This window comes from Macaca thibetana, chromosome 9 (genome assembly GCF_024542745.1).
Source record: "Macaca thibetana thibetana isolate TM-01 chromosome 9, ASM2454274v1, whole genome shotgun sequence".
Classification (NCBI taxonomy): Eukaryota; Metazoa; Chordata; class Mammalia; order Primates; family Cercopithecidae; genus Macaca; species Macaca thibetana.
In genome coordinates, this window is record NC_065586.1 from 61,638,901 (window position 1) to 61,656,095 (window position 17,195).

Consider the following 17,195-nt stretch of genomic DNA (forward strand, 5'->3'; position numbering starts at 1 on the left):
CTCTGTCACCCAGTGGAGTGCAGTGGCATGGTCTTGGTTCACTGCAACCTCGGCATCCTGGGTTCCAGCAATTCTTCTGCCTCCACCTCCTGAGTAGCTGGGATTACAGGCGTCCACCACCACGCCTGGCTAATTTTTTGTATTTTTAGTAGAGATGGGGTTTCGCCATGTTGGCCACGCTGGTCTCGAACTCCTGACCTCATGATCCGCCCACCTCGGCCTCCCAAAATGCTGGGATTATAGGCATGAGCCATCACGCCTGGCGGAGTTTCTTAAAGTGACATCACCCCCAAAGGTATGTTCTTGAGGTCTTTCTCTAATCTGAGAAAGACTGCCTTAGAGCCTACCCCATTCCTGTGAAAGCCCCCAAGAGCCCAGAAAGCAGAGCCTGCTGTCCGACTTCCTGGCCCCCACTCTTTCCTGTCTTTGGTCTGGGCTGCAGAGCTCCAGGGACATAGAGAAGGACAGCAGGACAGCAAGAGAGAGCATCCCCAGGCTGGGGCACAGCACACAGCTCCCGGCCACCCAGCTGGCTACCTCAGAGATGGAGGAGTGGCAGGAGGAGGCTTTTTGCACCATCCGCTGTGCAAAGAGCTTTTTGAGCCGCAGGTAATCCTCCAGGACCACCTTCAGCAGCGAGCCCTGGGGGAGGGAAAGGGTTAACCCCCACCAAGGCCCTTCCCTGCCTGCCCCGCCCCTCGCCCACTCCCTCTGGGAGTCAAGGGTACACAGAAATCTGATCCTGGTGATCCTAGGGCAGAGGATGAGCAGCAGAGCCTGGAAACGGTGGCCAGCCCAGACACACATGGACTCATTCCCGAGCTCTGCCCTTAAGGCCACTGCAGGCTGGAGCAGCCCCCCATCAGCCCTGGTGTTCTTGCCCCAGTGGAGGGTGGGTCTAGCTGAGCCTGGAGGTCTCCACCGCCCTGTGTTCTCTGGAGTGGGGTCCAACCTCAGCCAGGGAACTGGGTATGGAGCCTGTGGAGAGGGCTCACCTTGATAGGCCCCTCACGAATGATCTGGCCCAGCTTGGCAATGTTGTCATACTCCTGGATGGCAGCCCGCAGGTATCGGTCATCATCAGGCTTGACGGCTGCTGGCTCACGCCCAAAAGTTCCCTGGGGAGAGAGGACGTTAGCTGCAGCAGAGGCAGACCCCACACACATGCACAAGGGAGGGGGCTACCGCTTAAAGAACCCAGCTCCTTGGCCAGAGATCACAAAGACCCAGCCCCTCCACTCCTGCCCCTTGTGATGCCTGACCGCCTCTGGCTCACGTGGGTGCGCGTGGGGCTGTTCCACAGGTCGGCGATCTCACTCAGGTTCTCCGGTAGGTCATCCTCATGCTCTGCCTGGGTGGCCAGTTCTAGGTTCCGACAGAAGGGATCCAGCCACACAGGGTTGGCTCTGCAGTTGGGGAGGGAAAAGAGTGGGGAGGGAGGGAAGACTCGAGTAGACAGGTGCCCTTCCAGCCTCGCCCCACATCCTGCCCATTTCCCTGGCCATGTAGTGCCTTTCACTGACTTGGGGGTGTGAGGCCCTGGCACCTGTGGTGCATGCTCCCACCCTGGGATCCTGCTAGAACCAGGACTGCATGTCAGTCTGGATTGCCTTTGGTGCAGAGGCTTCACCCTGCACCCACTGCCCAAAGTCTGCACCCCCTGGAACTTGAGGCCCACTGAGGTAGAGAGCCCCTCTCAGCCACACGGTTTCTGAGGATGGAGGGAGGGTGGCCCACCCACCAGGGGGCGCCCACAGCCTGGGTTTCAGCAGCCCCAGTGCTGGGAGACTGCAGCTCTCCCCAGCTGGGTCCTAGCAGGACTCCCTGCAGGGGACTGGGCAGGGCCACTACCCCACTCACCCATCAAAGGAGTACTTGTTGGTGTTAGGCATGTCCATGATATCGATGAAGCCACGATTCCCTGCAGGGAGAAGGGTTGGGGCATGGAGGGGAGGGGCATAGCCAGGGTTAGGGGTGGTGTTGCGGGGTGAGGGAGGGTGGGGTGTGGGGCGTGGTCCTGGGCCCAGTGAAGGGCCTGAGCCAGCCTTGTGAGGCCCTGGTGGACACTCCAGGCCCCCAGCCTGCTGCCTTCTCACCTGTGCCCCCACCACGGCCCTCACTTACCAGCTGAGCCAGCCACAATGGCCTTGAGTTTCCTCTTGTGTCTGGAGAGAAGCAGAGAGGGGCTGGTGAGGCGGGCTGGGGCCAAGCTGACGTCTCAGGCCCTGCCTGCCTCATGGCCATCCGGGAGCAGGTGGCTGGCCCCCTGAGGGCAGGGGTGGGGGACACTCACACGGTCCTGTAGTACCAGTTCATGAGGACGAAGAGCATGGCAGCCAGGAACAGGAGGATGGCCAGGACAATGATCGCCATCTGCGGGAGCAGGACCAGGGTGAGCCTGGGCAGTGGGGAGGGCGGCTAGGGCTGCGGGGCGGGGTCGCTGGGTACCTGCAGGGCAGACATGTCATCCGGCAGCCGGACAGAGATGGCAGGCTGCACGTCCAGGACGTTGTAGTTCCGGAAAAGATTCCGCAGCTGCTCCTTGTTCTCATCGATCATCTGGATCACCCTGGGTGAGGGGCAGGGGTCTCAGCTCTCCTCCTCAGCCATTCCCCTCATGACAGTCTGCTCTGCTCCTGCCTCAAGCCCCCAAAGTTCATCAACGCCAAGCGTTGCAAGATTGAGGACTACCGGCCGCAACAGCTTTGTGTTTTACAAGGTTCCTCGAACCTTCATGTAGGATCCTGTTCCATCTTCACAGTGGATGAATACTCCCTTATTTATTTATTTATTTATTTATTTATTTATTTATTTATTTTGAGATTGGAGTCTTGCTCTGTTGCCCAGGCTGGAGTGCAGTGGCATGATCTCGGCTCACTGCAAACTCCGCCTCCCAGGTTCAAGTGATTTTCCTGCCTCAGCCTCCTGAGTAGCTGGGATTACAGGTGTGCGCCACCACTCTGGCTAATACTTGTATTTTTAGTAGAGATGGGGTTTCCCCATGTTGGTCAGGCTGGTCTTGAGCTCCTGACCTCAGGTGATCCACCTGGCTTGGCCTCCCAAAGGGCTGGGGTTACAGGTGTGAGCCACTGCGCACGGCCTGAATACTCCCATGTTACAGATGGGGAGAGGGAGGCTCCGAGGGACAGAGTTGCTCATACTCCCAAACTCTGCTCTGTCTCCTAGCCCTGCCCCCTCTGGGAGGTGGCCCCACACAGTGGGCCTGATGGTGTGGTCTGTGTCTCCTTTGGTGAGTCCTCTCCCCTACTCCAGGGCAGGGAGGCATGCTGACAGACAGGCTGACAGTCCAAACACAGGCCCCCACTCACCGGTCCACATCCAGGATACGGTTGGTATCACGGTTCACCACGTGGATGAGCAGCTCTGTCTGCGCAAAGTTCACCCGGCCCTTCTTGTCCACATGGAACTGGATGGGAAGGGGTATTGTAGGGTGTGGCCACCATAGCAGGGGGCCACAGGGATGGGCAGGCCTCTTCTAGGAGCCCCTTCTGCCCTTCCCTGTGAATAGAGCCCTCTGAATGTTTGCTGAGGGCCAGGCATGGGCCAATCACTTCACCGACACTTGGCCAGGTACTATTTATTATTGACCCCATTTTATGGAGGAGGAAACTGAGGCCCAGAGACCTGGGAGAACTTTATCAAAGCTGCACTGCTAGGAAATGAGTAAGTGGGGCCTATACTGCCTTTCACACCCTGGCCTTTGCACAATGCCCTGTCTCTCCTTGTGGCTGGCCTCCCCGTCTCCCTCCACTGCCCCAGCCCCATGTGGGTCCATGAGGCACCTGTACATCGTCAGTATTGACAATGGCACCAGTGATGTTGGAGAGCAGGTGAATGAACTCCTCCTCGAAGCTGCGCACACGGTCGGGGATCTCGTTAATGACGATCTTGACGCGCTGGTCGTCCCTCAGGATGTAGATGCCGATGATGGCCGTGTCGTTGTGGCCTGCCAGGTCTCGGGCCACAATGTCCACCACAAAGTAGCCGGGGCTATAGGCCATGAAGAGGTCGAAGGTGCGCAGAATGCCGTCCACGCTCCCTGCAGGAGGCCCGAAGGTGGGGCACAGCTCAGAGACTCAGTGCCCCTGAATCCCCAGGAAGGGGCATGAGCCCTGGGGTAGGTGGGCACATCTAGGGGAGGCAGCACAAATGCCCACAGGGTGCAGCCGGGAGCAAAGGTGACAGGCAAGTGGGAATGATGCCCATCTGAAGTGGCAGTGGCTCAGGTCTCAGCAGGTTATCAGCATGGGGGAAGGCAGATGACAAGTTTGTGACTCTGTTGTCCCATGCTAGGGTGCAAAGGACCATTTCTGAGCCCCCTTAGTGTCTGTCTGTCTCTCCTCTCTCTTTCGAACACATGTACCTCAGAATTCCACAAACAAGCCTGGGTGTGGTGGCTCACGCCTGTGGGAGGCTGAGGCGGGCGGATCACTTGAGGCCAGGAGTTTGAGACCAGCTTGGCCAACATGATGAAACCCCATCTCTACTAAAAATACAAAATCTAGCCAGGCATGGTGGTGTGTGCATGTAATCCCAGCTACTTGTTAGGCTGAGGCAGGAGAATCACTTGAACCCAGGAGGCAGAGGCTGCAGTGAGCTGAGATTGCGCCACTGTACTCCAGCCTGGGCAACAAACAGAGTGAGACTCTATCGCCGAAAAAAAAAAAAAAAAAAAAAGAAAACAACAACAAAACCCATAGAAGAGAGATCATCAGTGGTACAGCATAGTCTTCTCTTAAAAGACAAGAGATTGGGCTCAAAATTTGTCACTTTCTAGCTGTGTGACCTCAAGCAAACTACTGAGCCTCTCTGTGCCTTGATTTATAAAATAAGAGCAGTGAGAGCTCAGAGGACAAAGGGATGGTGTCTGCTTGTGTAACTGGATGAGGTGGCACATGAACTAGACCTTGAAGAGTGGGGGATGGACATCTGAAGGCAAAGGGGCCAAAATGGCATTCCAGGCAATGAAGGCAGAGGGGTCAAAGGCCAGGGGAGGATGGAAGAGAGCAGGCTGAGGGGATGCTAAGCAACTTAGCTAGGCTGGGCACAGGGCCTTTAAGGATAGCAGGTGACTGTAGAACAGAAAGAGGGATTAGGAGGAAGATCTAGTGAGCCTTGAATGCCAGGCCACAGATGAGGCATACAGAGGAGGAGTCTTTAGATGGAGAAGAAAGGGGAAGGGGTTGGGACTGGGAGTAAGGTAATGGGACACCCAGAGGGGCATCTCGTAGAGCCTGACCCAGAGAGTCTCAGCCATCTACACAGGTCAATATACAAACAAACAAACAAACATGCACATCCATAGGTATAAGTGTGTGCTTTGAATCCTGGAGCCCCAGTCCTAACACAATGCCTGACATAGGGGAGGGCGAGGTGCACAACTGGAAAAACAGGCAAATATTATGGGAAGGAGAATGGGAAGATGGGTAGATGGAGAGATGAATGAAAACAGGATGGATTGACAGATGGAAGGAAGAAAAGATGGATGGAAGGACACACGGACAGATGGATGGAAGGATAAAAGGAGGGATGGACAGATGGATGGAAGGATAGATGGACAGACAGAAGTGTGGATACATGGATGGATGGATAAGTAATGGACAGATGAGTTGAAAAGAAGAGAGAATGAAAAGAAAGGGCTGGTGGGTAGACGAAGAGGTGGATAGGCGGATACACTGGAGAAAGGACTGCTGAATAGATGGATGAACAGGATTGGCGTGGCTGGCTGGGGGGTCACTCATATCCTGTGGTGCTCCCCCAGACCCCATCTCCCCCAGATGACATTCCATGCAGTGACTGAGAGGTCGTGGCTAGAGGCCACTCATGTGCTGCCAGGCCCCTACCCATGGTGAAGACCTGGCCCACATCTTCAGAGTCGTTGGCAAGGGCCTGGAAGTAGTGGATGGCCAGAATGCTGTAGAAGACAAGGCTGTTGTTGCCAATGTCTGCATCCAGGGCCAGAACCTGGATCAACTCTGAGCCCACCTTGGCGTCGGTGGCCACCCCTGCAGGAACAGGCAGGTGGTGTAAGTTGCAGAGCAGGGGCCACCCCACACCTCATGCCCAGGCTCCAGTCCCTGCACCTGCAGTGTACTCAGCCTTGGTGAAGCGTGGCGGCTGGTCGTTGATGTCCTCTAGCACAACGCGCACCTCCTGCAGTGTGAGGTCAGCAACCAGGTCGAGGGTTGGGGAGGGTCCACGGGGAGGTGTCCAGCTGCGATTGCTGGAGGCCTTGACTATGAAGGAGAAGATGGCTTCTCGCTCCCGGTCCAGGTCCCGCAGCACCAGCAGACGCCCGTCGGGCTGCAGATGGAAGTTCTTCTCTTCGTTGCCGACTGAGGGTGGGACCATGGCACAGGGTGAGGGGGTAGGGCCGGGGCAGGGCATATGTGGGTCATCTCTAGCCCCAGGATAATCAGGGCACTAGCTCTGTCCGGCCCCACCTGCGATGAAGTAGTACACGATCGCGTTGAGGCCCTCATCTGCATCCACTGCGCCCGTCACATTGCCCACGAGGGTGCCGCGTGGTGAGTGCTCAGGCACTGTCAGCAGCTGGTACTGGGGGCTGCCTTTCTGCGGAGGGAGGGGGATGTCCTCACAGGGTGCCAAGGGAAGGCCTAAGCTTCCAGTCCCTGTTTCAGGGCCTTGGGCAGTGACTATGCATGTCCTGAGGGAATTTACTGTCCAGGCCTTATAGGGTGAGTAGAAGCATTGTAACCTCAAGGGAGCAAAGCATGGCCTGGGAACCTAAGCTCTGCCCTCACGGAGTGTTGCCCAGAACCCAAATGAGTGCTTAAATGAGAGGAGCACACACGTTACTCTTATATGCACATGCAAGTGTATGCACTCACACTCAACAGTCTCCAAGCAACATCACATCCCATGTGCACATAAGAAGAAAAAACAACCATGTCAGAGAGTTGGAGTCCACAGGAGGGGCCCTCAGCCCTGCTGTCAGATTTCATGTCAACCCCATATCAATACATCAGAGCTGGGCGAGGCGTAGTGGCTCACGCCTGTTATCCCAGCATTTTGGGAGGCCGAGGCAGGTGGATCACTTGAGGTCAGGAGTTCTAGACCAGGCTGGCCAACATGGCAAAAACCCGTCTCTACTAAAAATACAAAAATTAGCTGGGCATGGTGGCGGGCGCCTGTAATCCTAGCTACTTGGGAGGCCGAGGCAGAAGAATCACTTGAACCCGGGAGGTGGAGGTTGCAGTGAGTCAAGATCATGCCACTGCACTCCAGCCTGGGCAACAAAGGCAACAAAGTGAGATTCTGTCTCAAAAACAAAACAAAACAAAACAAAACAAAATCAGAGCTGATTTTCATGCTTTGTGTGTGTGTGTGTGTGTGTGTGTGTGTGTGTGTGTGTGTGTAGGCAAAGACAAGGCTATCAGCTCCATAAGTCAGGCATTTTGGTCTGCCTTTTTTTTTTTTTTCCATCGCTCAATATAGCTCAATATAGTGTAATACAGCTGCTCAATAAATAGTTGTTCTTGCATGAAGTGCATGCAGACAGATGTTTCCGTGTCTAGCCAAATGTGTATTCTGGCACAGTGTATATAGGAAAGTGTGTACGCGTGTGTGCTTGCAGGTAGGTGAGTCCCTGTGTAGGTGTGACCAGCGCAGGAGGTGGGCGAGCTCACTGGAGGCCTCACGAAGAGGGGTTCGTTGTCATCAATGTCCTCCAGGGCCACCTGCAGCGGCTGCATAGTCTCGTATGGCACCGGCTGGCCCAGGTCGCTGGCCACCAAGATGAGCTAGGAGCGGAAGAGTGCAGTCAGAGGAAAAGACTGGGAGAGGGGGTTGGCTTGGGGACTTCCCGGTGGCCAGGTCCCCTAGAGACTTTCCAGGAGGCGAGGAGCAGGACTAGAGCCCAGAAGAAAGCCCCGCCCCAGGCCCCGCCCCTCGCACCGGGCCCCGCCCTTACGCTGTACACCGCCTGCGTCTCGCGGTCCAGGCGCTGCGCAGTCTGGATGAGGCCGCTGATTGGGTCGATGGTGAAGAACTCCCAGTCCCGGTTGCCCGCCGTCTTCAGGAAGCTGTAGCGCACGGCCCCGTTGAGGCCCTCATCCTTGTCTGTGGCGTAGACCTCATACACGTTGGAGCGCAGCGGGATCTCCTGTGGGAAGTGTGGGGAGGAAGGCTCCTGGACCCCTGAGAGAATCTCAGCTCCCAGGCCCTGAGGGAGCCCTCGCTCTTTCTCCTACGGTAGCAGAATGTCCTGAACAACTTACGGCACCCGCCAGGAGCACCTTCCTGCTCGGCTGGATTCTCCTGGATTCTGGGCTTCTGCTAGCTGTTGTCCCTCTTCTTTCCTCCCCAACCCAAGCTAAGGCCACTGTGCACTGACAGTCCAGCCTGGGAACCACATGCTTCAACCTTCCCAGGGTGACCATCTTCCCAGGAGCTGACTCCGCCCTTCTAGTCCCATTCATTGCATGCTGAGGTTTAGGGGGCAGAGGGGATCCAAGCGCTGAGGCCACAGCCAGCCTTTGTCCTGTATCAGTCTTGCTCTCTCTGCTACCCCAAACACAGGAATTCTGGGTGTCCCCAAACAACAACATCCATCCAATGGGGTACCTGAAAATGGGGGTGGGGGACACAGGCAGGGTGACATGGTGTATAGGATAGGGGTTGGCCACCAGGGTCTGGTTTGTAACTAACCTGCCCGGAACCTGGACATGCCACCTCACTCCCCTGAGCCTCAGTCTCCTGAACGCCTTTGAGCTGAGTCCAAGATCTTGAAAACATCATTGAAATCATACATTGACCCACGACAAGGCTGCCCAGGGCAAAAGAAAGGGCATGTTTCTTTGCTTTTAGCTGAAAAATCATCAGCTCAGCGTGGTTTCGTCGTTTATCTCACAGATCATGACAACTGGAAGTTCCAAATGGCAGTTACGTCTAATAAAAAGTAGGACGACATACACATAATACATGCTGATTGTTCAGGAGACGTAAGTCTTTCCAAATGCAAAGCCCTTGAAGGGAGTCTTCATAAATGGGGCCTTTGATGTGAAAAAGGACTAGATTATTATTAATTTATACCCTGCCTCATTCCACAAAAGAGATTTGATGCAGGGGACAAAAATACATAAATTATAACAAGATTGATCAAGTTAAAAAACTAGGGTAAAGAAAAAAATTGGTTGGCAGGAAGATGAAAGCTGAGGGGTGGGAAGCAAGGTATAAGCCCTAAGTCCCTGCAGGGTCACTCGAGATGAGCTGACCACTCTGAGCTCCCTAGTGGGCACACCAAAGAGGACGGACTGCTCTATCACTGCTGATGAGACACTAGACACAAGGTAAAAAAGCAAAGCACATGGTAAAGGCACAATGCTTCTTTGAGCTTAGCCCTGGGAGACTTTTATCCCACAGGACCTCAAAGAGGAGACAGAGTGACACGATGGACTTAGCACGGACATTCTGAGATGTGGAGCCTGGGTGGAGTTTGGGGGACAAAGAACAAGTGGGAGATACTCTGATGGTGCCACTAAGGAGCACTTTGGGCCTGTGTACTTAGAAGAAACGGGGAGAGCAGAAGACAAAGGAGTACTTCCCCTATCTTTATGTGGCAATTTAGACTGAGAAGTGGAAGAACTGGAGAGATTCCAGAACCTCGCCACTTCCCCTTGTTTCTTATTTTGATGCTCATTCTCAGCTCCTAGGTTGTCTCCACACTGTATCAGCAGGAACAACGGACAGACGGAAGGGGCGTGTGTGTTTATTCTGAGACAAGTATGGGGGAAGTGGGTTGTGGAGGAGCCTGTCCTTTTTGGTAGACATCTAGGAGCAAGAGATGGGGTACTTACTTATTATTAGTCCTGTTTTGCAGAGGAAAAAATAGACTTACAGAAAATAGACTTACAGAAGTCACTTGCTCAAAGTCATTGGGCTGATAAGCGATAGAGTTAGACTTCAACTAAATTTTTTTTTTTTGGATAGAGTCTCACTCTGTTGCCCAGGCTGGAATGCAGTGGTGCAATCTCGGCTCACTGCAACCTCCATTTCCCGGGTTCAAGCGATTCTGCTGCCTCAGCCTCCTGACAGTTGAGATTATAGGCATGCACCACCATGCCCAGCATTTATTTATTTATTTATTTATTTATTTGCATTTTTAGTAGAGATGGGGTTTCGTTATGTTGGCCAGGCTGGTCTCGAACTCCTGACCTCAAATGATCCACCTGCCTCGGCCTCCCAAAGTGCTGGGATTACAGGCGTGAGCCACTGCACCCAGCCGAACCAAAGATCTTTAACTAGCACAGCCCATATACTAACCACTGTTCAATACCACCCTGTGTGGCACTGGACAGGTCTGCTTCCTTCTCTGGCCTCAGTTTCCCCACCTTAATAAACTTTTTTTAATTAAAAAAGTTTTTCTTTTTTTTTTCCTGGAGCTAATTTCCTGAAGCCAAGTTTCCCCACCTTTAGAGTAGAGTGCTTCCACTCTTCTAGGCCACAGCTGGAAGAAGGAAATACTGGTGGGCAGGAGGCCCTGGGGGCAGGAGTACCTCTCTGATGTGGAGGATGGTGCCGTTGGGTGGGCGCACAAAGACAGGGCGGTTGTCATTGACGTCGATGACCTCCACCAGGAGCATGGTGGTGCCCCAGAGTGGGGGCTCTCCGCCATCTGTGGCCACCACGGTCAGATTGAACCTCTCGTAGGACTGCAGTGGCCGCCGTGTGGTCACCAGGCCCGAGTCCATGTCCACATGGAAGGCCTCTGGCAGTGGGGGCAGGAGAGTAGCTCTGGTTGAGACGTCCTTCCCACCCTTCCCTCTACTCCTGGCCTGGGGTGGCAGGCCTGCCCCTCCCATCCCCCAAGGCATCACGGGTGTCCAAGGAAGGCCACATACCCACGCCAGGGCCCTCGAGTGAGTAGGTCAACTCTCCATTGGGACCTTCATCCTGGTCAGTGGCCATCATGGTGATGACCGAGGTGCCCGCTGGCTCATTCTCATACACACTTGTGCTGAACTGGGGCTTGGAGAACTGTGGCCGGCAGTCATTGACATCCAGCACTTGGATCACCACCTGAGTGGAGGGAGGTCAAAGCTAAAGGTGAGGAGCAGGATGGGGCTGCCACAGGGGACCTGGTCATGCAGGAGTAAGCCCGGATAGAGGAAGGACAGGCACCAGCCTGGGAGGGAGGTAATGTCTTCTAATGTGTTGGAGTCTGATTTGAAGCAACTTATTTAACCCCCTGAGCCTCAGTTTCTTTGGCTGCACAATCCTAGATCCTTGGCACAGTGCCTAGCTCAATAAACACTCAACAACTAGAACAGTGGTTAACAGGTAATCTGCACCTGGGCCCTGAAGCAGAAACCCCTTATCCCCTCACACCTCCTACTTTTGTTCCTTGCTACTCCCTACAGTGGCCCTATACATCTGGCTCTAATCTCTGTCCCTTAGTGCTGGTTTGGTGGCATTCCTCCACTCCCCAAGGCTTCTCTTGACTGGGATTTGTGTCTGGCCTGAGACTTGGCTTCCCTAGCTGACCTCCCAGTCTAGGGCAGGTCTTATGGACACAGCAAACCATGGGGCCTTTGTTCCCTGGTTGCTGGGACCTGCCTGAACTGCATCCTTATCAGAGCCCTTCATAGCAGTGACTTCATTTTTTTTTTTTTTTTTCCGATGGAGTTTTGCTCTTGTCACCCAGGCTGGAGCACAATGGAGCGATCTCAGCTCACTGCAACCTCCACCTCCTGGGTTCAAGCGATTCTCCTGCCTCAGCCTCCCAAGTAGCTGGGATTATGGGTATGCACCACCACGCCTGGCTAATTTTTATATTTCTAGTAGAGACGGGTTTTCACCATGTTGGCCAGGCTGGTCTTGAACTCCTAACCTCAGGTGATCCCCTCGCCTCGCCCTCCCAAAATGCTGGGATTGCAGGCATGAGCCACCATGCTCCGGCCAACAGCAGTGACTTTAAAGATCTCCTTTCAGTGCACAAAGCACTTTCAAACCACCTCATGTCCCCAATTGCACATCTGTACCCTCCTTTGCAGATTTGACAACACAGGCTCAGAGAGGTTAACTGACAAAGGTAGTGTGCTCAGCTCATGGAACTTGAGTCTTCTGACCCCAAATACTGTGCTTTTCCCAACACAGCACATGCATAAGTGACAGGGATGAGGTTCGGATGTGTGCGTGTGTTCCCAGCCCCCTCTACCTGCCAAAAAGAAGTGGTCTTGGCCCATTCAGCTGTTCACACCCCCGACCTTTCAAGAGAGTTTCCTTCAGATGATGAGTTTATTGTGAGGGAGAAGTGAGTACTACGTACAGAAAGATAGGTCTGCCAAAGGCAAAAGAAGGGAGGAGAGAGAAAGAGGAAGCAAAACCTTGAGGCCTGGGACTCTGCAGAGAAAAGGGGATTGAGAGCCGAGAGGGTGAGATGCTGGCCTCAGAACAGCTGTGTGGACACTGGAATGGGAATGGGGTTGTGACTTGGAGCCCTCATTAGTATTCTTTAAGAGACATAACTAGGCCAGACTCCGTGGCTCAAGTCTATAATCCCAGCACTTTGGGAGGCTGAGGCGGGTGAATCACCTGAGGTCAGGAGTTCGAGACCAGTCTGACCAACATGGAGAAACCCTGTCTCTACTAAAAATACAAAATTAGCCAGGTGTGGTGGCGCATGCCTGTAATCCCAGCTACTCAGGAGGCTGAGGCAGGAGAATTGCTTGAATCGGGAGGTGGAGGTTGTGGTGAGCCAGATCGCGCCATTGCACTCCACCCTGGGCAACAAGAGCGAAACTCCATCTCAAAAAAAAAAAAAAAAAAAAAAGAAGAAGAGAGAGAGACATAAATAAACATGATTCCTTCATAATTATGTTTGGTTTCTGGACTGTGTTTCTTTCAATGGGACACTATGGTGATACTGGGCCATGTGGAGCCCCAAGCATTATTTGGGTTACACCCAGGTATGTTTAGCTGCCTATTTGCCAAAATATTTTGCCAAATAGCAGTTTGGCAAAGATTTCTCCCAGAGGGTCCCTGTCTTCCTAGGCCACAGTCATGGGTTACAACCCATCCAGTCACCCTCTCGCCTTCTCCTTTCTGTCACTGTGTCTCAAAGGGGACTGGGTGGCTCTGCTCCCAATCTGTAGCAGTCCACTCGCTAGAGGCTTTGCTTGTTGCCTCCACAACCCCAGTCCCTGTTGTCCCTGGCCCAGGTTAGCTCCCCTCACCTGCACTGAATTTTCACGACGGTTGCTGGCTACATCCCCAGGGTTGTCTTTGGCCAAGGCAGTCAGGATATAGTGGTCCTTCTTCTCCCGGTCCAGAGAAGACAGCACATAGATGTCACCCTAGTAGGGAGAGGGTGGCTTTAGGTCCTTCAATCATTCAAAAGATATTTATTGAGCACCTAGTATGGCCAGATGCTGTTATGGGGTCTGGAGATTTGACACTGAACAAAAGAGACAATAACTTCTGCCCCCAGGAAGCTCCCATTCTAGCGGCTCTTCTTGCTCTCACTACCCCAGCCTACCTGGGGATGGGGTGACCAGCCCAGCCTGCAGCTCCCTGCCTGACCAGGAAATAGCATATAGTAGGTACCCCATAAATGTTCAATTGTCTTAATGCCAGGCCTGGAGCCATGTCTGATGGCTCATACCAAGCAGGAAGGAGTGAACCCTGCTGAAAGGGCAGAGTGCCAGACGATGTAGGCAGAGCAGGGCAGTGGAAGGGAAAGTCCAGTTCCAGCCCCAGCAACTGGGGAAGGCCCTGCCTGACTAACGAGCCCTAGGCCACAGGGCTCTCTCTCTATACTGAAAATAACAGCTTTGAACCAATTAGCAGACATTTGAAATCATCACCCTTCTTTTCTCCTGAATTTCGGCTCTTCCACAGGTCTGAGATTCAAGGAAGCATGTGGGAGGCACCCTTTGGGGCATCCTCCCTTCCCCAGCACTGAGTATAGGGCCATGTATACAGTAGGTGCTCAGACACTGTGCCCACTTTCTGCAGTGCTTCCCATGCCTCTTTTCTGAGTATCTCAAAAAGTAGCCCCATGGACTTCAATCATGCATTTTTAGTGTGCAGAGGACACATCTTAGAAGTCCCACAAAGAGCTCATTCCAAAAGACTTGGCCACTTCCTTCAACATCTGTTGGGACAGAAAGGCTGCAGTCTGACAAATGTCTGGGACTCTGAGAACAGGGTTTGCTGACTTGGCTAAAGAACCTCTGGGGCTGCAGATGTCCAGGTGACAAGACCCAGAGGGATCACTGCAATACTTTTGGTGGCTGTTCAGTCTCTGACCCTGGGTCCTTCCCACTTCTAGATTCCAGGCCCTTCATCACTGCTCACCGTGGTGGGGTTGATGGCAAACTTGCCCTCTCCATCTCCAAGGCTGTACTCAATGAGTGCAAAGTTGCCTGAGTCAGCATCAGTGGCAGTGACTGTCAGGATGACTGTGCCCACAGGCACATCCTCAAAGACCGCCTCCTGGAGCCCAGTGGGCAGGGAGAGAGAGTAGGCCAAGGTCAGTCCCAGAGCCTGAGCACAGCCCTAGAACTCACTGATGCAGGCATCAAGCTGCTCATGGGCTGAGCACTCCCAGGGGGGTTAGAGACTGGCAGGGTGGGATAGGAAGACGCCCAAAGGCCCCAAGATATTGCCACAGGTCCTGGACCCAGCCTGTGGCCTGGCCACTCACCTGGTAGGAGGGCTGGTCAAAGATGGGGTTGTTGTCATTGATGTCCACGATCTCCAGGTAGACAGGGATCTCAGCTGCCCGGGGTGGGGACCCGTTGTCTGAGGCCCTCACAGTAAAGTTGAGCCAGTGCACCTCCTCGTAGTCCACTGACCGGTTGGCAATGACCTTCCCTAAGACACAGAGGCTCCCATGGTCATTTTGGCCATGGCTCATTCATGGCAGCTCTCCAAAGTATGAGGGGAAGGACCTGGACTCCGAGGGGCAGGTGTGGTCACTTGAAGGAGGGTGGTTGGGCAGCACTGCCCAGCGGCAGGGCACACAGCAAGGAGGGACTAGTGTCCAGTTTTTCTTATGGAGGGTGAAAAAGCTTCTCCCAGTCACAGGGATGAACATCAACTAGCCCAGGACCGGAGACACCTCCTTCTTGGCCTTCCTGCTCCCTCAGTGGTACTAATAGTAGGAGCTTGGCTGGTGGGATATCCCAGGTTTCCGGCAGACATCAAGAGGCTTCCATCCCAACCCAGGAGTAAGCACTCTGTCCCTTCCCCTGGTTTGGGCATCTGGAATCTGGCATGGAATGTCAGCCATCTTGGATCTGGCCCAGTCCACTGAGGGGCCACGGAGAGGCTATGGTCCCTCCTGGGGGCTAAGCAAGTACAGATATATGCCCCCCAGCCCTCCTCTGACAGATTTCTGACCTACCTGCCGAGGAGTCCTCCAGCTGGACGTAGCCTGGGGGCACCAGGTCCAGCAGGGTGTAGGTGACCAGCCCATTGAGGCCCTTGTCAGGGTCCACAGCTGCCACAGCAATGAGTGTTGTCCCGGGGGTGGCCCCCTCCAGGATCCGCTCCATGTAGTAGGTGATCCCAAAGGGCTTGAACTGGGGCGTATTGTCATTGACGTCCAGGACGTTGACAGTCAGCTTGGCTGGGGTGGAGGCCGGGAGTGAGGGAGAGGGGAAGGACACCAGTGTGGCTGGACCAGGCCTTCCTTAGCCTCAACCAAGCTGGGAGAGCACGGCAGCATCCCACAGCCCCCCGGAGGCCCCCTGAGGATTGACCTGACCCTCAGGCTGCAGGACAGGAGCCTTTCCAGTGGTCTGCTAACTTGCTGTTCCATAAGAGGAAGGGCTAGGTGACCCTGGTGGAGCCCTTGGCTCTTTCTGTGCCCTGGTTTCCTAACCTGCTTAATGAGGTAGGGTAAGATAATCTTTAAGATCCTAGATCTTGTCTGAGCTGTCCCCTCTACGTAACCGGCCTGGGCCCTTAACCATCTGAGCCTCTGACACGGAAGAGATGACCAAGTCTACCCTTCCTTCCGGAAAATGTGGCCTTCTGGGCTGTGAAGATAAGCAGTCAACATCTGCCAGGCCTGGCTTCCCCCACAGCAGCTGTCTCTGCCTCATGTCCGAGGCAACTTGAGGCCACCCCATCCCACTTCCCCCTCTCAACTCTCGCTCTGCCCACACAAAATCCACCCCTCTGCCTCCCCCTCCCAGCCCACGCCTCAAGGCTGCAGGCAGGGTGGCCTGGGCCTGACTGGCAGAAGGTAACACTAGGCCCCTCCATTCTCCACTGTAAGTGCCTGCATCCTCAAAGCAGTGTCTGTGGCCTAAGATCAACTCCCCTCGCTCTTTGCTTCCTCTGTGCTAACCCTGTGGTTTCCTATAAGATCATGGGTTTCCCATCTCACATCCTAGCCACACCCTGATTACCAGTTCTGCTGGCTGAACCTAAGCCTCTGTCAAACCATTTTTTCTCAATCCTTTCCAGGCTCTACCAAGCCTCCTTCCTACTCTGAGCCTGGGGGTTCAGATCACACACAATTCTGAGCTTCTGGATCCTCCACTGCTGAGCTCTATGTAGCTATCACCACCCTGGGCCTCACGGTGGCTGCCACCTTCCATGCCTCTTGTGTTGCCTGACTCCTGGCTCCTGGAGCAACTGGGTCTTGTTGCTCCCTCCGTGGGGACAGACCAGTGCCTATTCCCCACCTGCCCCCTGCCCTGATTGGTTCTGAGTGACCAATGAGAGATGTCTGCAGGGAACCTTACCATTTGGCACACTGACAGAGCGCTCTGGTAGGTCGCTGGCATTGTCAATCACTGAGAGAGTGACCTCATAGGTGGCAACCAGCTCCCGGTTCAGGGGGGACTTCACCATTACAGATCCTGTGGACCAGACCAGGCCAGGTTCAGCCTGAGAAGAACCCCCTAAAATCTGCCCTTCCCGGGGGTGCTCCTGGCCAAACCCTCCCACTCCTCACAGAGGATGATGGTCCCCAGTGGATTCTGGGACTTGTGGCTGGGGTGGGCCCACAGACTCCTCATAAGCTGAGGGCACGTGGTTCTGCCCCTCCTATGATGCTTACTAGCCAGGTGATGTTGGGGAAGTTATGTCACCTCTCTGCACCTCTGTGTCATTTGTAAAACAAGATAATTACACTACTGACTGTCAACCCATCCTTTTCTCAATCCCCTACTATTTTGAGGATTAGAAAAACAAAA

General features: G+C 54.2%; 2 protein-coding genes across 5 annotated transcripts in view; one reads left to right on the plus strand and one right to left on the minus strand.

Annotated features, from left to right (window-relative positions):
- The window catches only part of PCBD1 (pterin-4 alpha-carbinolamine dehydratase 1), a 1,172,580-nt gene that overhangs the window by 219,348 nt on the left and 936,037 nt on the right, over window positions 1-17,195 (plus strand). The window contains exon 1 of one of the 2 annotated variants that reach the window (XM_050803699.1): window positions 6,397-6,400. The exons of the other annotated variant lie outside the window; for it this stretch is intronic. The gene's annotated coding sequence lies outside the window, so the exon portion shown is untranslated. Of the gene's footprint in view, window positions 1-6,396; window positions 6,401-17,195 lie in introns of those variants that run through there. 2 annotated transcript variants of the gene reach the window in all.
- LOC126962499 (cadherin-23) overlaps window positions 1-17,195 on the minus strand; it is a 75,570-nt gene that overhangs the window by 2,298 nt on the left and 56,077 nt on the right. For 2 of the 3 annotated variants that reach the window (XM_050803590.1, XM_050803592.1), the window contains 21 exons: window positions 16,743-16,859; window positions 15,392-15,616; window positions 14,690-14,859; window positions 14,341-14,478; window positions 13,218-13,337; window positions 10,884-11,061; window positions 10,539-10,750; window positions 7,955-8,146; window positions 7,671-7,784; window positions 6,465-6,594; window positions 6,105-6,356; window positions 5,865-6,026; window positions 3,804-4,060; window positions 3,330-3,427; window positions 2,449-2,569; window positions 2,294-2,373; window positions 2,125-2,165; window positions 1,861-1,921; window positions 1,277-1,406; window positions 996-1,118; window positions 538-642 (listed from right to left, as the gene is read on the minus strand). In XM_050803590.1, coding sequence (XP_050659547.1) covers window positions 538-642; window positions 996-1,118; window positions 1,277-1,406; window positions 1,861-1,921; window positions 2,125-2,165; window positions 2,294-2,373; window positions 2,449-2,569; window positions 3,330-3,427; window positions 3,804-4,060; window positions 5,865-6,026; window positions 6,105-6,356; window positions 6,465-6,594; window positions 7,671-7,784; window positions 7,955-8,146; window positions 10,539-10,750; window positions 10,884-11,061; window positions 13,218-13,337; window positions 14,341-14,478; window positions 14,690-14,859; window positions 15,392-15,616; window positions 16,743-16,859 — 3,026 coding nt within the window. The remainder of the gene's footprint in view (window positions 1-537; window positions 643-995; window positions 1,119-1,276; window positions 1,407-1,860; window positions 1,922-2,124; window positions 2,166-2,293; window positions 2,374-2,448; window positions 2,570-3,329; window positions 3,428-3,803; window positions 4,061-5,864; window positions 6,027-6,104; window positions 6,357-6,464; window positions 6,595-7,670; window positions 7,785-7,954; window positions 8,147-10,538; window positions 10,751-10,883; window positions 11,062-13,217; window positions 13,338-14,340; window positions 14,479-14,689; window positions 14,860-15,391; window positions 15,617-16,742; window positions 16,860-17,195) is intronic. The other variant, XM_050803591.1, reaches the window with a different exon arrangement.